The sequence below is a fragment of the Mastomys coucha genome, unplaced genomic scaffold (assembly GCF_008632895.1).
Source record: "Mastomys coucha isolate ucsf_1 unplaced genomic scaffold, UCSF_Mcou_1 pScaffold20, whole genome shotgun sequence".
Lineage (NCBI taxonomy): Eukaryota > Metazoa > Chordata > Mammalia > Rodentia > Muridae > Mastomys > Mastomys coucha.
In genome coordinates this window covers 131955575-131976509 of record NW_022196903.1, presented here as the reverse complement: position 1 = coordinate 131976509, position 20935 = coordinate 131955575, and the positions used below count along the sequence as shown (strand labels likewise).

Here is a 20935-nt window from a genome sequence, read left to right as displayed (position 1 = left end):
TTTATTAAGTGAAAAAGACTTGGAAAAAAATATGCTGCAACACTTAACACATTACGTTTGGTATGCTGGGATGTCATCTGGGTAGAAACAGCCAACACTTAAGACAGAAAGACTTCGATTAGGCACGGAAATACAGAAATGTTTGGCACAAAAATAACATTCTGAGCCACAAGACTGAACGAAATTACCAAGTGTGAACATGAAAAATGAGGGGGGAGAATCCTGAGGCTCAGAGTGTAGACTTGAAGTATTCAAGAAGATGATGAGTTAGGAGAGTCTGCCGAAGAAAGCTAAGGATAGACAGCCTCCCTGGGGTATTAGTGTGTTAGCAGTAGTATTGTGTGTGTGCATGTGTGTGTATGTGTATGTATGTATGTGTGTATGTATGTATTTGTGTGCATATATATGCACACATGCCCACCTAAGTATACACATGTGTATGTGAATATATATACATACATATATATTTATATATATATATGTATATGTGTGTATGTGTAATAGAAATGAGTATACAGTGAATGTGGGCATGTGTATATGTATGTATATTTCTTTCACTAAACCTAAGAGGTTATTTCCAGTGTATCATGTCTTCAAATACTATGGTGAAAGCTAGCAGGATGAAAAGGCGCTCTTGACCTTCAGGCGCTGTACTAAGGTCTCTCATAGCATCTATAGGAGCCATCTCCGTGGTGGGGTGAGAACTAGACTGAAGTAGGTAAGCATAGAAGCAAAGGTGCTCTTTTGAAGGACTTAGGGCTGAGAAGATTTGGGAGCTGAGTGACAGCTGGAAGGGGGTGTGGGCAAAGTTGTCAGATCGAGCAAATCAAAATACCGCATGTGCAATTAAATTTTAATTGCAGATACAAAGTGAATAAATTGTTTAGTGTATGTCCCATACACTACTGGGGACATAAATATGCAAAGCATGATCCATTACAAAATTGAAGGCATACTTATCCTAAAGTAGAAGACCCCGGGTCCCAAAGCACAGCTGAGAAGTCCTTGTTTCTGAGGGAATCTCAGGTACAGGCTCTGGCTGCTTTTATTCTGACCGTGTGAGTGCTGAGCACAGCCAGTGTAGGCAGAGAAGGAAACATTACAGGAGAAAGAGGGACTGGACGGAGCTGAAGCTCCGATGAGGAGGGAATGGAGACTCAACCAGGCCTCAACACTGAGAGCTAGACTTCTTCCCAGAAAGAAGGTTCAAGAGAGGATGGAGAAGGCAGGCAAGAATGCAAGGAGGCACACCCCATCTTCTTTATGAAACAGACAGCAAGCACCTATGGCAGACACGGGCTGAAAAGGCAGAGATTCTACACTCCAATTAATGTGAGGAAATATTTTTTTTCTTTTAAATATATGAAAGAGGAAACTATTTTGCAAAAATGTAAATGTTGTAAAGAATACTCTCAGTGACTTGAGTTGCACAGAGAAGAAAGACTTCACAGATGAGCAGCTACTAGACAAAACAAAGTCAATATCTGGGGCCAGGATGAAGATGGCTCCGTGGTTGGAAACACAGGCTGCTCTTACAGAGGACCAAGGTTCAGTCCCAACTGTGAGGTCAGGTTGCTGGCAACAGACTATAACTCTAGCCTTCAGATATCTGATGGCTCTGCACTTGTTGGCAAATAACTCTACATAGACAAATAATTAAAAATAGTAGAAACACATCGTTAAAAATTAAATTTTGTTCCACCCATGAAAGTACTTAAATTTAGCATTTTATTATTTTTAGTAACTCCACTTAAGGATTGATTTATTAATTCACTCTACAAATACATATTGGGTGCCTACTGTGTGCAAGGACTGGATAGATGGTGAATTAATAATGCCCAGGCTGATGTTTAATTAACAAGAAGAACCTTACAGAAATATTTGACACTCAAATTAATATCAGATATATTCATTTGACTAATGCTATTACAATTACAGTTCATAGCTAATGGCATTATCGGGCTATTATCACAAAGCATTACCTCTCTTCTGAAACTCATTTCCATGATAATTCATTGAAATCATCAAGAGGACACACTATCTTGATGGGTTTTCCCTCCGACACTCTTCAGAAGAATGAACCCACCCTTATAAGAGAGCCAGTCATGTCAAACCTCGTCCAGGCCCTTCTCCCTGCCTGTTCAGGTGAACAATGCCTCGTGATTTCTCCAACAGTTCTGAAAGATGCGGCGTCCCTTCCCCGGAAACAGCAACTCGACTTCATTTTTATCCACAATTCCCAAGAACTGGAAATGCAAATTGAAGCCGAAATGCAGGGCAAGTAGAGAGCGGGGTTGAGCTGTGAGTGGATATGAGGCCGATTTCAGTTCATCTGCTCACTCAACAAATATTGATTCTGTCTCCTTTGTTTGACTTTAGGCAAACAGCTCAGCCCTTCTGTGCCTCTGTTTCCTTGTCAGTAAATTAAAGGAAATAATAATTTGAGTTTCTATTAGATAACTATGAAAAAAATGATAGAAAAGTCAAAGTTAGAATACAGTTGTTAGGTATTATTTCCTTCAGGTATCATGAAAATTAATGTGTTTTAAAAATTAACTCAGGTAGGCGAGCTATGAATCTCAAATGAAGCATTTAAATCAGGTTACTGAAAGGAGAAAGGAAAGAAATTAACATTTATTAAGTGTCAGTTATAGTCAAGCCTTGCTGTATGCATTCCACAAAGATATTATTTCACTAAATCTCCACAAGCCTTTGGGGGCAGATATTTGTAGCCCCAACATATATAAGAAGAAAATGAGTTCAGAAAACATATGAGTTACCAAGATCATATAGCCATGGGGGATTTTTTCCAATGCTCTCTTCTCTGCCCAGGGTTTATTTCCCGGGGTGCAGAATCTGGTCCACCTTGGAGAATGACTTGTACATCTCGTTAATTGTGCATTTCTTAAAACCACATACACACACACACACACACACACACACACACCTACACACACATACACATACATACACCACACATACACACACACACACATGCACACACACACATACATACACACACATACACCACACATACACACATACACACACATGCACACACATACACATACATACACACATACACACACGTACGCACACACACATACACCCACACATGCACACACATACACATACACATACATACATACACATACACACACATACACCACACATACACACATACACACATGCATACACATACACATACATACATACACATACACACACATACATACACACACATACACCACACATACACACACACGCACACATACATACACCACACATACACACATACACACACGCATGCACACACACATACACCCACACATGCACACACATGGGGTGGAGGGAGACAGTGTACCTAAAATACATCAGGGTATACACCCATTTCAACTTATTTCAACAGTCGCAGGCACCTGCTCGCTCTCTAGTCCTATCAAATAACTTTTCAAAAATAATAATGAAGTCTAAGAGTTGGGATCCACCTGCCTTTCAAAGACATTCCAAAAGATGGTATAGCAAAAGTTTTCAGTTCTCTTGCCCTCCGAATGAACTAGTAGCTAATACAAGGGGGATCACAGCAACATCACCCCAGAAAGGACAGAAATTGGTTTACAATGTCAAGGATGGGAGGTGGCATGTGAGATTTCATCATGTATGTCTGAGGTATACCTTGGTATACCTTAGTGGAGCTAGGGAATGTAGACCTTGGAGCCATCTTGTTCTCTTCATGGCTGGGGAGAGGGTAGTGGAGCTTCAGTTACAACAGGACAGATTTATAATTAACACATGCATTCTAAGGTGCAGCTGCAAGGTTGCTAGTGACCTACGGATGCAGCGGTGCAGGTAGCAAAAACCCAGCACTGGATCATTGGATTAATCACAGATGGTTTTTCCAGTGTTCTGCTGTGAAGGTAGTATATGCATAACTAAGGCCACTTATAAAGGAAGGTGGTGGCTGGGATTGAAAACGTGGTGGATAAAAAAGCTGCTGGGATGGCTCAGCAGGTAAGGACAGTTGCCACTCTTCCAAGAGACCTGAGTTTAGTTCTCAACACCCATGTCACCATATCTATGACTCCAGCTCCAGGGGATCTGCCACCCTCTTCTGGGCTCTGTGGGTTCCCTCCCCCACACACGCTAAAAGTAATGTTTAAATCTAAAGTTGATGGACAAGTTATTCACATGAATGTTCTTTTCTTTTCTTTTTTGTTTGTTTGGTTTATTTTTTTTTTTTTGAGGGTTTTTTGGTGGGGGGTGTCTTTTTTTTTTCTTTTTCTTTCTTTGTCTTTTTTCAAGACAGGGTTTCTCTGTGTAGCCCTGCCTGTCCTGGAACTTACTCTGTAGACCAGGTTAGCCTTGAACTCAGAAATCTGCCTGCCTCTGCCTCCCAAGTGCTGGGATTAAAGGCGTGCACTACCACTGCCCGGCATGAATTTTCTTCTGGTAGTTTTCTATTTGTGCCTGTGAATAGATCCTAAAGATTATGTGTGTATAGATAGTTGGAGAATAGGATTCTAGAGACTCACTGCCAAATCAATACAGGCATGTCCGGTCCTTTCTTTTCACTTTCCCATAAATAATACTGTGAGTGTTGGTGTCATTGGCAGTCCCAGTTGCAAAAAATGAAAGAAAACATTAAAAGCCCATATTTAACAACTGTTTGGGTAGGATTCATGGTATGTTGTGTGCACACACCCCTTTCCTTTCTTGCAGAATGTTTAGACTGGCACTGGTTTTCAGTGTCACAAACGTTACCAAGGTGAGCTTATTTGTGTATGCCTTAAGAACATCTCTTACTGTCTCCTAAGAACGGACTCCTAGAAATAGGATTGTTTGTCAGTGAGGCTGAAAGTCTTAGACTTCACAGACATAAGACTGCCTCACATGGCTGTGTCGATTGATCGTGATGGCACTGGATGATTCCTGTTCTCACCTAGGGCCAGACCATCTTATAAAGTTTTTCTATTGACTTCTCTGCCAGCTTCTTGTTCTCTCCAACCTCAGAGCTGATTCTCCAACCAGGCCCCAGGTTATCAGATTTCCTCCCTCCTTCCTCCCAGGAATCAGATAACCCAAGCACAAGTAGGTATTCAGAAACAGCTGCCAATCAAAGGGCACAGAACTTCCCTTCCTGTAAACCATATAGGGAAGGACACCTCCTCTGCCCCGTGCACAGATCCCTCCTCATAGCCCTCATCTTGTTGCTGTCTGCCTTTCCCTCTATGGCATTAATAAATCTTTCAATAAATCTCTTTATAGAAATTCTCATTGATGTCCCACTTCAACCCCAAACCTAAAACTTTCATCTAGCTATTAATTTCACATGGGCATCATATTCTTATTTTTGCCAATGCAAGTACCAGAAGATTAACTTCCATTGTTTCTTCCTACTATTTGGGTTGTGCAGTTGAAAGCTCTGATATCCTTGGAGCATCGATACTGCACTTGTCTGTCACAAAGCTCTGAGTCACAGTCTTTGTTCACTTTTCTTGTTTCAGTTTTGCTGCCCTCCTAAGATAACTACGAAGAGAAGCCTAACTCTTTTCCTTATATGACTTATGCGTATTATCTTTGGTCATCTTCATCACTAAGATTTTTCTAGTTTTGACTGACTATTTGGCTTCTAGAGATGTTTGTTCCACTGACCTACACGCTCACACTTACTGAGCAGTTTCCATGACAATTATTATTGTAGCATTCATCTTTGCATGTGGAATTTTCATGGCTGAATTTTTTGTCTCTTTAGTGTACCTGAGAACGTGTGGAGAGAAACACTTTCTAGACCCCTTCTCACCTTCTACCCTGTTCAGGAGAGTGTCTCTCTGTCTGTCTTATTGCACACTCCAAGTTAGATGGCCTACCAACCTCCAGGAGACTCTCCTTGGCCTCCCTCCTCACCTATGGCAGGGCCAGGACTGTGGATATATGGCACCACACACACAGAGGATTTTTATATGGGACCTCTGGCATTCTGATGACCAGGCCCCCATGATGGGCACATTTGCCCTCTGTGCCATCTCCCACTCCCGTGGTTAAACATTGCTTTTAATTTTCTCACCCACATGAGCTATATTTGGATTTCAAAGGAAATATATAACTTCCTTAAAATAACCAACATTTACTGTGTTATTCAATGTATGTTAGGAAAAGCTGGTTAAACAATCCTGCCGCTCTAGGATGCCTTCTTTAAATTGATTTGTGATACAGTGTGGACGCTCGGTTCCTAAGTGATGTTAGGGACTGCTACAGGATATCTGTGGTTCGGGCTCCTCATGGCCACCTCTCATTCTGATCTTCCCAGCACTCAATGCTATAATATAGATTTCATGTCCGATGTTTCCAATCATCTTTGATTTATGATTATTCTTGATTTGTTGGTTCTATATGCTTTGTGATTTTACTTATAGATAAATTTTAGAATCAATATATCTATTTTCCCCAGTCATCCATTCTTAATCTTTTACCCAGCCCCTTTTACTTAAACAAAATAAGTAAAATTAAACTTTAAGAAAAATATGTTCCACCGACATGGAATAAAGTTACTTTTAAAAGAAATCTATTGAGTCACTGAGGACCAAATGTGGGGCCTTATAGCATGCTGGGTTGGCACTGTACCATTAGGTACCTCAGCTCTTGGAACGCTTTAGTCTGTTCAACGTTTGTTAATTCCCTTTAGCAATATTTTGTTTCCTCTATCTGTACACTAAACATTTAATGTTACATATACTATAAGAATGCTTTTTTTCTTTTTGCTTGTCATGAACTGACTCATTCTCTCTCTTACAACTTGCTGAAAGGTTTCTGCCGAGCCACACTAAGATGGCTTTTGTTTACATCTGCTCAAAATTTCTCAAATTTTCTTAGTAAGTTTGAGGGTATTCTAATCAATTGCCAATTAACTTTGCAGCAAAATAATCCCCTCTTCAAACAAATGTGATGTTTTACATTTTTAGAACAGTGTGCAATGGAAAAAGAGACAAATGCGTGCAGACACACACCTGGTGGCACATGGGGCACTTAGTAGTGTGCAGCTGTACTCAGTGGCTCATGATGCATGGGCTCATGGAGGTCAGAAGACAACTCCTCAAAGGTGGTCCAAGCCTTCCACCTTGTTGAAACAGGGCCTCTTGTTCTTTTCTACTGCAGTATAGCATACATAATGCAGGCTATCTGATCTGGGAGCTTCCAGCTGCCCTCCTGTCTCTGCCTGTGTCTCTGTAGAAATGCTGGGATAATGGGTGTGCACCACTATCTTCATCTTTTCACCTGGTTAAGGGTTGACCATCAAGATTCCATGGCATGAGCTTTGACATGGAGCCATCTGCCCGGCCCCTGGGTAAATATAATATTTTGTCCTTATTTCCAGTTTTTATATTTTTTTACTTTACGTCACTTTTCCGGAGTAACAAAGTCACCAGAAGACTTTCACACTTTGCCTTGCTATAAATATGGACCTGTCATATTTTCCTCTTAAGTGTGCTTGAGAGTTTATACAAAGTCGTAAGCTTTGTCATACGCAATCTTCCTTCCAGCATTTGTACAAAGCACATTAAATTGTGTTCAATAATTACTGAACAGCTCTTGATACCACCTTATGATCCATCGCTGTTATACATCTAATTACTAAGTCTTCAGCATGAAATCACATGTGTATAACAGAATAAACAGCGCTTGGCAGCACGATGACCCTCCTGTTATGTTCCGGAAGAGTCCAGAGAAAAGCTCCAGTTCTCCCGTGATAGGAGGAGGTTCATCAGGACCCTAATGCCTCCTCCGATTGGCAGTAACATGTTCACCTATGGAGTATGATGAGGCTTCATGACATGCTCACATGGTGGGAGGTTCAAGTCAAACTAATCAACAGGCCCAGTCTTTTATGTGCTTATATCTTTGTGCCAAAACAGTGCAAATCCACACAGTTAACAACTTCGAGCTATAGAATTCACTACATTTTTTAAAAGACTTATTTATTTATTTATGTATATAAGTACACACTGTAGCTGTAAAGATAGTTGTGAGCCTTCATCTGATTGTTGAGAATTGACTTTTAGGACCTCTGCTCGCTCCAGTCAACCCCACTCACTCTGGTCAGCCCTGCTCACTACGGTTAACCCAGCTTGTTCAATCCCTGCTCGCTCCAGCCTAAAGATTTATTTATTATTATTATACATAACTACACTGTAACTGTCTTCAGATGCACCAGAAGAGGGCTTCAGATCTCATTACGAGTAGTTGTGAGCCACCATGTGGTTGCTGGGATTTGAACTCAGGACCTTCAGAAGAACCGTGCTCTTACCCACTAAGCCATCTCACCAGCCTAGAATTCACTACTATTAAGTACAGCATCAAGTCATGCAATCATCTCTATGACTTATCCTTCCAAACTGGAATCCTTCCTTCATGACCAATATCTTCCCTTTTCCCACCTTCTCTTTCCCCGCAAACCTTTGTTAACCACCATGTTGTTCTTGATATTCTACCTTGACAACTTGATTTTGCATGGGAGAGTTTCATATGTAAGTGAGTTTGTGTACTGTATATCTCTCTTGGTCCTTTGCTTATTTTACTTAGTGCAATACCCTTCAGATTCACACCTACTGGTGCAAATAATGGATTTTTCTCCTTTTGAAAGGCTGAATAGTATTTCATTGGGAATCCATTTTCAAATTCTTTCATACATTATGCATAATTTGGTGGATTTTATGTCTTGAAAATTATAATTAGTATTTGGATTCGTATAGGAACAGGAGAATGCAGACATCGCTTCAACATGCTGACTTCAGTTCCTAGTTGGCACACAGGAGTGCTACTGAGAGGATTGTAATGAGCTCCACAGTGTTGTCCATTTCAATTGCACTAACTTACATACCCACCCACAGCGTGCAAGTCCTCGTTCCTTGGGTCCCCACCAGCCTGTTATGATCTTCCCTGTTTTTCATCCAGTCATTCTTATAGATGAGAAGTGACACTCAATTTTGCCTTTAATTTTTACCTTTCTGGTAATTATTAATTTAGTAAATTACTGTTGTAGTTAGTAATTAGTAAATATCTGTTGGCATAGTTTTCCACATCAGTTTCTTGCTCTAGCCTTCATGGAACCCCTTCTAGCTTCTCAGTGCTGATCTACTCCTTGTCTATCATCACTGACCTTGTGTGGCTAGCTCATTTATTTGGTGACGCCCAGCTTGACATGGCTGCTGGGCCCTGTCGTTGGATGCTAACCCTGAGGTGCTTTACCCCCGACTCTTCTCGCAACCCACACCCACACCGTGCTTTTTATTGGTGTAAATAACTCTCTCCAAGCCCCTCTGCAGGATTTTTCACTTTGAAGTCATCTTTGCCTCCAGTTTTCCTTCTTTATCCTTTGTCTTGTTGTTTGTTTGTTTGTTTTATAATGGCATCCTCTTTTTACTCCCATGATTGCCATTTTAAGATTTCACCTTCTGCCTCCTGCAAGCAACAGTTCATAACACGGATTGTAGCCATGTTTCTTAGACCCATATTGCCCTCCCTTTTTTTTTCCTACTCACTCATCCTCAGAAGAAGAGTTTTAGAGAGACAGGCATTTTGCCAGTTGAACATATGTGAGAACATTTTTGCTTGAGTCTATAGTTAAAGCACCCCCATTAAAACCCAAGCTACTCTAAGAACCTGGCTGCTAAGCTGAAGGGAGACCTTATATGCACCATTGCTGAGCTCCCAGGCCCCATCCTGACCAGAAGGAAGTCTGAAGCGGGTAGATTGAAGCATGCATGGAGATCTGGGCAAGCAAGAAGCCATGCTTCCTGGTGTGGCACTTCCTTTATGTGCTCTATCCCAATTATTGTTGTCCTGTGAATCATGGGTTTGGTCTTCCCAGTGTAGCTCAGAAACAGGCAACTCAGTACTGAATACCACGTTATGGTTCATCCATGAGGACACCTCCTTGTTCCAAAAATAAGAAGGAAGAGGAAGGGAGAGGGAGAGGAAGAAAGGGAAGGATCTGAGTTTCCTTCACTATTGTGAAGACAAAACAGTGACCAAACACAGCTTACGGGAGGGAGAGGTTCATTTCAGCTCTCAGGTCATGTTCCATTGATGAGGTAAGCCGATGCAGGGCCTGGAGGCAGGCACTGAAGCAGAGAGCATGGAGGAGCTACACTTACTGACTTGCCATGGTTTGCTCAGTCACTGTTCTTGTACAGTCCAGGACAATCAGTCCAAAGATGGCATGTCCCCAGTGGGCTGGACCCTCTTACAACTATTAGTGATTAAGAAAATGATGAGCCAAACCAACGGGAAACAGCTCCTCAAGTGACTCTCCCTCTAGACAAATGAATTTAGTTTGTACCAAGTTGACAGAAACTAACTAGCACAGGGAAGAAGAAAGGAAGAGAAAAAAGGAGGGAATGAAGAAGGGAGGGAGAGAGAGAGGGAGGGAGGGAAGAAGGAAAGGAGGGGGAGGGAGGAAAGAAGAGAGGAAGAGAGGGAGAGAAGGAGGGGGAGGGAGGGAGACAGGGAGGGAGAAAGGGGAAAGGGGGAGGGGAAGGAGGGAAGGAGGGAGGGGGAGGGGAAGAGAGGGCACTGATAATCCAATACTGATGTGAGAGAGTAATAAAGATATCAAAGTGACCTTGATCTCTGCAGTTGAAGCTCACTCTTTTACCTTCTACTTATCCCATTGTTGAAGCAACTTCCCACTGTTCCCAAAATAGAATATATGGCTAAAACAAGCACTCACGACCTGGGGTGGATGGCACAACTTCTCAGACACAGCAAGACCATGTGGAGGTGAAGGTTGTGCTCTGAAATAGCTTAAACCAGCTAGGTTTATGGGTGCAGGATTAGTGTTAGCAAATCAGCATGGTGACTTCTGGTTTGGATACAGAGGAGGACATGGTTGGCTTCTTGGGGAGTCGCCCTGATCTTTGGCAGGAATGTGAAATCTGTTGGGCTGAGGCTGTGGCAGAATGTAGCTGCTTTGTCTCATCAGAGAGCCAGTCATGTGAGCATTTATGCTTCCCCTGTGGGTGGAGAAGGCGTCTAACAAGAACCAGAAAATGTGTGCGTCAGCCTTTGAAGCCTTTTGAAACCCAAAGACAAAGCAGAAAAGGACATTTTGTTTCTTATGATACGGAGCCTGTGACTAGAGAGGAGTCGTTTTGTTTTTGTCTTCTGAATAGTGTCGCTGTTTGGGGTGTAAGTGTGCCAACCTATACGCTTTCCATTCAAATTTCCAAGCTGAGAATTGTTCTAAGAACTTCATCTGCCTTGAAAATGAGTCTCAGAATTTGAGGAGGGGCCTTTTATGAATGGGGTGCTTAGGGAAGAACCTGAGGCAAACTATTTCCAAGGCAGTCAAGCAGATCAAGCCCTCCTCTGAGTGCTAATGGTAGGAGTTGCGTCAGGCATCTACAAGGACTATCAACATGCAGAGCAGGAGCTGTCTGCTGAGTGGTCACTTTCCCCGCCCCCACAGCCATCACGCATCAACCTGCAGGGTAAATAGAGGAACTGTCTACAGGAGTTTGTAGTCTCTGTCTCTGACATGGCCAGGATAACTCCAGGAAAACAGCAATATTGTAACAAGTGCGTATGAAGTCCAATACTCCAGAAGAGTTGCCATTTTCCTCACTAATTCAAAAACATCTCTTAAGCAACTTGGAGTGGCTACTTCTTGGTACCCAAAATTTTCTCTAAAATTGGTTTCAATGAACAAATAAACTGAGGTTAGCAAGTGTTCTTGAGGGAGATGCTGAACAATGCCAAATATTTTGAATGTTCTTTTAGCTCAGCAGTAGAATGGTCCCTATCCACCAGCTTGACCTGTTACTAAAGCGAGCATTGAGGTTCTCTGTGAGCATTTCCGGGTACCACACTCTGAGAAGCCACCAGACTCCGGGAGCACTCCTCCTCCTGTTCACTTCTGGCTCTCCTACACTGCGTGCCTGAGAAGTTTCCTCAGTGCCCTCCGGGACCTAAAGTCTTCACTTTGCCTCCCTTTGCAAGGGTGCTCCTGACTTCAATCAGCCCCTAGAAATGTCAGATGAAAAAAATGGCCCAAATGTGAATTACGACAATAAAAGTTTATAAGCTACTAAAATAAAGTTATAGTGCTAAGAGCTGAGTCAACTGACGATGGTAAATGGAACATTTTACAGCCAGTCCTGAGATAATGATTTAAAAAGAAAAAGAAGAAGAAGAAGAAGAAGGCACACAGAATATGAAGAAAAAACTGACAGGAAACAAGGCCCAAATTTAGTGTACAGTACCTGGCTTCTGTGTGAGCGTTCTCTCAAGGGGGCAGGGAGGTGATGGTCTGCTGCTTACAGAGGGAGGGCCTTTTAGTACCCAATTCTTTCCAGGCACTGGCTCTTTGATTCTTGTAAGAGTGCACTGAGAAAGGTGCTGTCATGTTTCTTGGCTGGAGAAACTGAAGCCTAAGCCTTCCACATGCTTGTTCAATCACAAAAGGTATTCAATAGTACATAATATTTGAGTTCGAAAGTCGGCCTTAAACTCAGGCACTTTTACACTTTCCTACACCCAATGTGCCCTACCACCACCACTACTGAAAAACAAGTATTTGAATAAACCAACCTGTAGCTCTTTGGAGGACTGTCCAACCTGAGGCTTGATTCTATCCCAAGCTACCAATCCAGGCAAGGGTTCTGTTTACGGTGGTGCTAACCACAAAAGTCAGCTTTATCCAGAGTGTTAAATCAGAATGCATAGGAAAACCGGGAGGCTCACGTGTAAATCAGCATTATTTTAAAAAGACAAGTGCTTAAAACATGTAAGCAGAAATACAGAGCGAGGCCTGAGGATGTAAGTTTCTAGGGCCAGCTACTCAAGGAGGACAAAGCGGGAAGACACACAAAGTTCAGGGACTGTGTGGACTGCACAGTGAGTTCAAGGCTAGCCCAGTAACTTTGTGAGAACGTCAAAATTTTAAAAAAAAAGAAGAAAAAAATAAAAGAGCCTAAGGATGTAGGTTACTGGTAAGGAGCTAAGGATGTAGGTTACTGGTAAGGAGCTAACGATGTAGGTTACTGGTGAGGAGCCTGCTTAGCATGTGCAAGCAGGTAGACAGACAGACAGAGAGACAGACATACAGATAATGTAGGTTACTGGTGAGGAGCCTGCTTAGCGTGTGCAAGCAGGTAGACAGACAGACAGAGAGACAGACATAAAGATAATATAGGTTACTGGTGAGGAGCCTGCTTAGCGTGTGCAAGCAGGTAGACAGACAGACAGACAGAGAGACAGACATACAGATAGATAAATACAAAATAATTAAGAATTAGAATAGGCAATGCAGCAATTTAGTAATTTTTTAATTAACCCTATTTACAAAATGTTTAGGGAATAGCTTGGCATTTCCACTTATTTCCTCTAATATCTTGGTAACATATCCTCCCTTCTGTGTCCCCCACATTCCTGAATACCACATCGCAGTGATTTCTGTCCATGCCCTCTGTGTCCCCAATGACAGATGGAAGTGTGCTGCCCTGCCCAGGGGACTTGATTCTGTCTCCTAAAAGGCTGTTATTTGCTGTAATTGCAAAATCTCTTAGAAATATGATGTTTTACCTCTAAAGATATTTCAAAATTTATATTCTTCTCCCTCATTTGACTTTGTTATAATATAAAGATAGTCTTTTCAATTACTTATTATGGGCCAAAATTCATGCTCCAAGAAGAATTAATGTCATGTTAATTCTCAGACTTCACGTGCTCTGTGCACGCCTCTTACTCCAGCCAGAGAAACACGATGATAAAAATGGTATAATTGTGTGACACGTGAAGTGCCGGAGTGAAATGGAAAGGATGGAAATATGATTGGGATATTAATTCAAGAGAAAAATAAAATAGCACCATTTGAATTGGCTTAGTGGGATAGCTTAGGTCTTCTGAAAATCAGTGGGATGATAATTCATCTTTTCTTGACCTACACTCCAACTCCAACTCCCCCATTTAAGTATAGCTGAGTGTTTAGTCCCTATACATGGTTAGAGAGGGGAAGAGAGAAAGAGAGAGACAGAGAGAGACAAAGACAGAGAGAGACAGAAACAGACACAGAGACAAAGAAACAGAGAGAGACAGAGAGAGACAAAAGAGACAGACAGAGACAGAGACAAGCAGAGATGCAGAGATACAGAGAGGCTAAGAGACATAGAAAGACAGAGACAGACATAGATACAGACACATACACAGATACAGAAACAGAAATGCTGAAAAAGCAGAGAAAAAATGGGGCTGCAAAATTCATTCCCAAACACACAGAAAAATCCCCAGTGCAACCTCTCATATTCATATGAAGGCATCATCATGTCAAAATAGCAATGGAAGCAGGCATTTCCTTTACAAGGGTACATAAATGAATATGTTGGAAAAAGGCTGGAGAGGTGGCTTAGTGGCTGAGAGCACTGGGTGCTCTTCCAGAGGATCTGGCTTTGATTCCCAGAACCCACAGAGTGGCTCGCAACTGTTTGTAGCTACAGTTCCAGGGGTTCCAGTGCCCTCTTCTGGCAGTCTAGAGTACTACATGCACAAGGCACTCAGATACACATATATGCAAAACATCCACACAAACACACAATCTAGATGATGATGATGATGATGATGATGATGATGATGATAAATTGAATTAAATAGGAAAGCAAAACCTGTACAACAGCTCTAAACTCAGTAAGTATTTTTTCTTTTAAGATAGCATCTGGCACGATAGTACAGACTGAACTCAGTCAGACTCCTGGTGAGCATGCTGCCTGAGCCCCATAAGCACTGGGACTTCAGGTGTGCACCCTATCAACATCAAATTTTCTTCATGGGGTTTGAGAAGGTAATGGATGCAAGCTAATTCCATGATTGGGACAGAAGCATGATCCATAGGAGAACAGCTTTATTGTTTTTTCTAGCAATTGTAGTAGTAATCAAACCCCTCTGTAGTGGTTTATCTTTTTAAATGTACTTTTATTAATTCTTTGAGAATCTCACACATCATATTTTGACCACATCCACCCCTCTTTCCTTCCCCCAACTCTTTCCCAGGTCCAGGTCCATCCCCTCCTCCCCAGTCCTCAAATATATGTCCTTTCCCCACTCCCTTTTATTTGTTTTTTATCAAACTGAAAGCCATAGCTGGTCAAAATGCAAAGATCAACTGGCTGTGGGAAGCCAGGCCCAGTTAATGAATTTATGGCATAACCCTCACACCTAAGCCTCAGGAAACATTGTGAAAAGAGAGGGTAGAAATGATTGTAAGAACCTAAATAAAACGGGATTTTTTTTTTGTAAAAAGAGTCTCTGTTAGAAAGGAGTGAGAGAGGGGGAGAATAAGAGAGAGGAGAAGAAGAGAGAGAGGGAGAGGAAGAGAAAGGAGAGGAAGAGGGAGGAGAAGAAGAGAGAGAGAAGAAGAGAGAGGGGGAGAGGAAGAGAGAGAGGGAGGAGAAGAAAGGGAGAGGAAGAGAGAGAAGGAGGGGAAGAAAGTAATGGAGAGGAAGAGAGGAATAAAAGGTGAGACAGTTAAATAAGAAGTGGCACAATTAATCACAGCTGCCTTACCTAAAATGTCAGCCTAAAGCAGAAAGTTTAATTCAAATCTGACTTGAAAGCACATACTCACCAAGGAAAAGCCAAGAGATACCTTCTAGTTCCAGAAGCATCCTATAGTATGTGTAGAGCCAGCGCTGAGGTCAGGATTTTCAGCACAGAGATGGACGGCTGGGCTCCCAGACCATCCTCACTAGCCCCTTAGATGCTGTGTCTCTACGGGGGCAGAGAAATGCCCACGCCCTGGCATTCCAACCTTCAGGGAGGCTGGACTTCTATTCTCTAATGCTGAACAGTACCAGCTTCTCTAGCCTCTCAGAGCTGTGGGTGCATAGATTTCCCTGCAGTCCCATGCTACTAGACTTTAGAATCGACTAAAATTGGGTGTCACATTTATAACATGTATATTGCATTTATGTAGTATGTTGATTAGCAGTGTAGTAAAATCTATTGAGGAGGGCTGAGTAGATGGCTCAGTTGGTGAAATGCTTGCCCTGGAACTGTGAGGATCTACAGTTCCTGGTTCTAGGACTCACACAAGAAGGCAGACATGGTGGTGGTACATGCCAATTATCCCAGAAGTGGTGAGATGATGGGTAGAGACAGGCAGACTCCTTAGAAGCTCTTAGACTAGGCTAGCCCACAGGGCAGAGTTCCAGGCCAATAAGACCTTCTTCTGAATGAGGCTGGAAGGGACTTAAGACTAGCCCTCAAGGGTGTCCCAAGAACATATTACACAAACTCTGCATGAACATTTTTGCTCCTAACACACAGGAGCGTGCACACATATACATGCATGCAAAAAGCATACAGTGGATATAGATTGACTTGGAGATTAAAAAGAGGAAAAAACATACCAAATGCCAAAAACAAAAGTCAAAACCTAGTAGCAAATTAATCCCGAGTGCCATCATAAATACTCAGATTAACAATATAAGGAAATGAAGACTCTGTTAGGTATTGGTCTTACAGTAATAATTATTCATCAAGTCCAAAGAGAATCTCTGCATCAATCAAAAAATTAATGTTATCTATCTAATGGGTTCGGTGACAGGATCTTAAGAGATTCCTGGATTCACTCCATTTGTTAAAATGGGTAGTAGGCTTTGCGGACATGCATCATCTGACTGGTCTTACAGTTAGAATACACAGAAGATAGTCTCATAGAAAACAGTGTTCTGTCATTGATATGTTTTCACTCCATATGCTAGGCACAGACCTAAACACAGAGCAGCGAGAATAAATGAGACCAAACCAGATGAGGTAGATGACTACCATGATCTAGGTCACCCTTCCAACCCAGGGGAAGGTTTTGCAACTTTTTAAGCTTACTGTGTTGGGGTGCATTGCTTATCATTTTTCCAATAATTCCCAAATTATAATAAATTTTGGCAATGAAATTTCAGATGAACTTCCTCACACTGGTAACACAGCTGAGGCACACCACGCTCTAGGACCTGCGGTATAATAAAATATTCACAGAAACTCGCGGCTCTGCAGCAGAGTGACAATTGCACCTTTGCTCCCAACAGGCAGTTGGTTTCCAAACACATTAAACAAAGGAAGTCTAGAGAACTTCTTCTTCCTGCTGGCATCCTTGATGCTGCTGAACATCCTGGGACTCTGGAGGGCTTCACCGAGGTAAGTGTGTGGGAAGAGGAACAGTTTCTGATGCTGTGAAATGTGGGTCTGAGACTCATGAGCGAGCCAACAGGATCCCATACGCCATGATGAGACAAACTAGCACCCTGCAGAAATGTGATGGATTCCTCTGAGCAAAAACCTCACCTTAGACTTCCCGTTTCCACTGATGCGCACAGAAAATGAGTGCTTTATTCCAGTCTGAAGCACTCTATGCTGCCAAGGTGGTTTTCTACTATAGAGCTACCTTACAGTTGCAGGTAGCCATAAGGATAAGTCATTATCATTAAAGACAAGTCTCATTAAACAAACGGCTAAGACTTCTATGACCCAAGAAATTTGGGTTCCCTCCAGTTCTCTACAACAGCAGTGGCTATTTCAAGGACGATAGATGACAATCCCTTGGAGACTCACCTCCAAAGTTGTCAAAATAGTGTAATGCCTTCTTCCATCTTACAATTTGCCTATGTAAGAGACTCTCTAATCATGGAAATGGTTTTCGTTCACTCAATGCCTGTTTGCCAAAGAAGCTTCGTGAGCCAGGCACCTGTTTATCATCTGCTCTCCTTCCATCTGGGATTGCCCTGCCTTTTCTCTCCTCTCTTTCTGACCTGCTCTAGCTATGTGCGGAGAGCAAACTGTCTAAGTGTTACAGTCTTTATGCATGTCAATCACAACAGTGTGTCAACAGCTGGTTTTAAGGGAGAATGCTCTGGAAGAGAGAATCTCTAAGTGTGCTGCAACACAGAAACTAGTTATATTGTCCTTACCTGCCTCTACTTACCCAATGCATTTACCCACAAATTGACCCACTCGCTGTCACCTCTCCCTTGCCCAATCCAGTCTTGTATGCTTCTGTCTTTTGGGTCAGCATCCAGGTAACAGATGGGTGTGGCAAACCCGAAGCTTGCTGAGTCAAAACTCAACTTGTGCTCAGTGTCACTTATAGCCCTGATAGCACTGAGCTGGTGGACCATTGTGGGAAACATTGAATCTCAGAAAGAAGGGATGGATAAGCACTGGACCTAAAACTTGAGTCGCCCCTTCAATAGGAGTCTTTCTTACACTCAGCAGCATACAGCTTCTGCCCCTCTCCCACAGTCTGTCAGCTCTCTAAATGCCAGGCTCTTAGATTGTAAATGAAACAAGAAAACCAGAGTCTTACAGGATGTCCATCGGGGATTTCCTCAGTTTTGTAGCAAAACAGATTCAGTCGTGAAAACAGAAGTTGGAGACACATGCTCTTTCCCTCCAGCTCCTGTCTCCAGTACTGGAAGCTGAGCCTCTTTGCCAGTTTGTACACTCCTGCGCTGCCTATCCATTTTTTGTAAAGAAAATTTGTTTTGTTTGGTTTGGTTTGGTTTCATTTTTCTGTTTGTAGCTTTGGCTGTCCTGGAACTCACTCTGATCAGGCTTGCCTTGAACTCACAGAGATCTGCCTGCCTCTGCTACCTGAGTGCTGGGATTAAATGCATGAACCACCACAGCCTGGCTGTCAGCTCTCCAGTTTTTATATCACGATCTTTCTGTAAGAGTTTGCCTATGTCCTACACAAAGGCCATCTTCAGAGTCGAGCCGTTGAGTTCTGTTCCATTGGGTGTAAGCAACATAAACACGAACCCACTCCTTCACCAAGCTGGGCATTGGTGTCTTCACCTCATACTGTGTCACAAGTTTGCTTGAAGTTGAATAAATGCTCAAAAATACTAGCAATACTAAAAGTGCCTACCAATTTGGCCTTACACACCCCCTTTGTTCTGCTTTATTCTTCTCCCATACTTATGTCGGGATATGCTCTAGTGGACTATAAGTATGACTGAGTTCAAGTAATTCTTACTTGGGAATGCAAATTCATCAGCTCGTTATACATGCATGCATTCAGCCAATCTGTGACGCACCGTTCCAGGCACCAAAGAGACAAACTGAACCAGGGAACTTCATTCGTACAAAGGGATCGGAGATCAGTGTCCAATCTAAAATCGTCGAATATCTGCACTTATTGAGCAAGAGCTTGGGGCGGGTAAAAAGGAAGCAGTCAAGAATAAAAAGGACCACAGCAGAGATGAGAGCAAGCTTAGTCAAGGGAGTAAAAGCACCACAGCAGGCTTGGTTCGGAAAAAGTCTAATTCTGCCTGAGACCTTTGTAAGCCATGAGGGCATTGATTTATGTTGGAACTTTAGTTTTCTAGTCTATAAAATGGGAACAATTCCTCCCTCTCAGGGTAGCATGGTCTGAGAAGATATTTGTGTAGACATTTCTTAATGAGTAGACATTTCAAAAATGTGGCCATGCATTCCCTCTTTGACAGCGACCTCAGTGCTAAATCATGGGGCGTCTATTATTGTACAGTACTATTAACAGCACATCTGCCAAGCTTAAATGCCTAGGTCAGTCTAAGCAGCCATGGAGTCCACAGCCAATACAATTTTAGGGTTTCTCTCACTGACAGTACAGAAGAGACTCACCGGTGGTCATAGGAGAGGACCATCCTGCTGGCTGTGATGGTGTGTGCTTATCCTACAAGCCCAGCATTTAAGAGACCAAGGCCAGAGACTTCCCCCAGTTCAAACAAGCCTAGACTACATAGCAAGTCCTGAGAAAGCTTGGACCACATGGCATGACCTTGTCTTAATAAGAAAGCACCATCTAAAGGTCCCTATGGGAGCCTTACTATGCCCTAAATAGCACTCTCCTGTCCTTGTACAAAGAGTGCCCTAGTGAGCCTCTTAAATAATGATCTCTGCCATGCTAGTGTCTGCAAGCCCACCATAAAAGGTGGGCAAGCACGGGAGGAAAGCCCATGATTTATCAAGTCATCTACATCTGCTCCTCAGGAAAGCTTTCTTTCTCTCTCTTTCAGATATTGTAATCTAAATCATGTTAATGCCCAGAGCACCCATGCAAATAATGGTGAAGAAACTCTTCTCCTCTCTGAGAAGTCTCTGACGTTTTATGGCAGTATACAGGAAACATCTTGAAGTATTGATCTTTGGGAGACAGCCCTATGAAACTGGATTCGATTCTCTTGTGAGACCCACTATTCACTATTTTCTTCTTCAATTGAACACTTCATACATTTCACTAGGAAAGTCAACATAAAGGAAAGTGTACTTTATTTACAAAGAACAATTACGATTCTTCCAATAAACTTATGATTTTAATGATATATTATGTTCTTGAACTAATAAAGTGATTTCAAAGTCTTGGTGATTACTCTGTGACCAGAAGACGATCATTTTCCATGTTAGCATGTCAATCATATTGTATAACCATTACAGTGGTTCAGCAGTTGAAGGTGACATGCAGGATTTATTTATAATTTTAATGTCATTAGAAGCTAAGAAGCACTATGTTTCTATTTTTTCTTTCTGTATATTCACTAAGGCTTTATTGCATTCTAGGTATTGTAAACCATAAATAATATAAACTGTGTACATAATAAATGTGTGTAGAAGTCTGCTATATTTGACCTTGGCATCCCATTAAAATATATCTTGATTAAGAAATTTCCTTCAGAGTTAGAGAAAGGACCAAAGGAGCTGAAGGGTTTGCAGCCTCGTAGGACAAACAACAATATGAACTAACTAGTACCCTCAGAGCTCCCAGGGACTCAACCACCAACCTAGGACTATACATGGTGGGACTGATTGTTCTGGCAGCATGTGTATAGTAGAGGATTGCAAAGTCAATCATCAATGGGAGGAGAGGCCCTTGGCCCTGTGAAGGTTCTGTGCCCCAGTTTAGGGGAATGCC

General features: G+C 42.2%; 1 protein-coding gene across 1 annotated transcript in view; it reads left to right on the top strand.

The window, feature by feature from the left end:
• The window catches only part of Slc15a5 (solute carrier family 15 member 5), an 85891-nt gene extending 65731 nt beyond the window's left edge, over nt 1-20160 (top strand). Inside the window, exons 8-9 of the mRNA XM_031381038.1 lie at nt 17077-17181; nt 20043-20160. Of these exons, the coding sequence (XP_031236898.1) occupies nt 17077-17181; nt 20043-20160 (223 nt within the window). The remainder of the gene's footprint in view (nt 1-17076; nt 17182-20042) is intronic.
• Nucleotides 20161-20935: the final 775 nt, after the last annotated feature.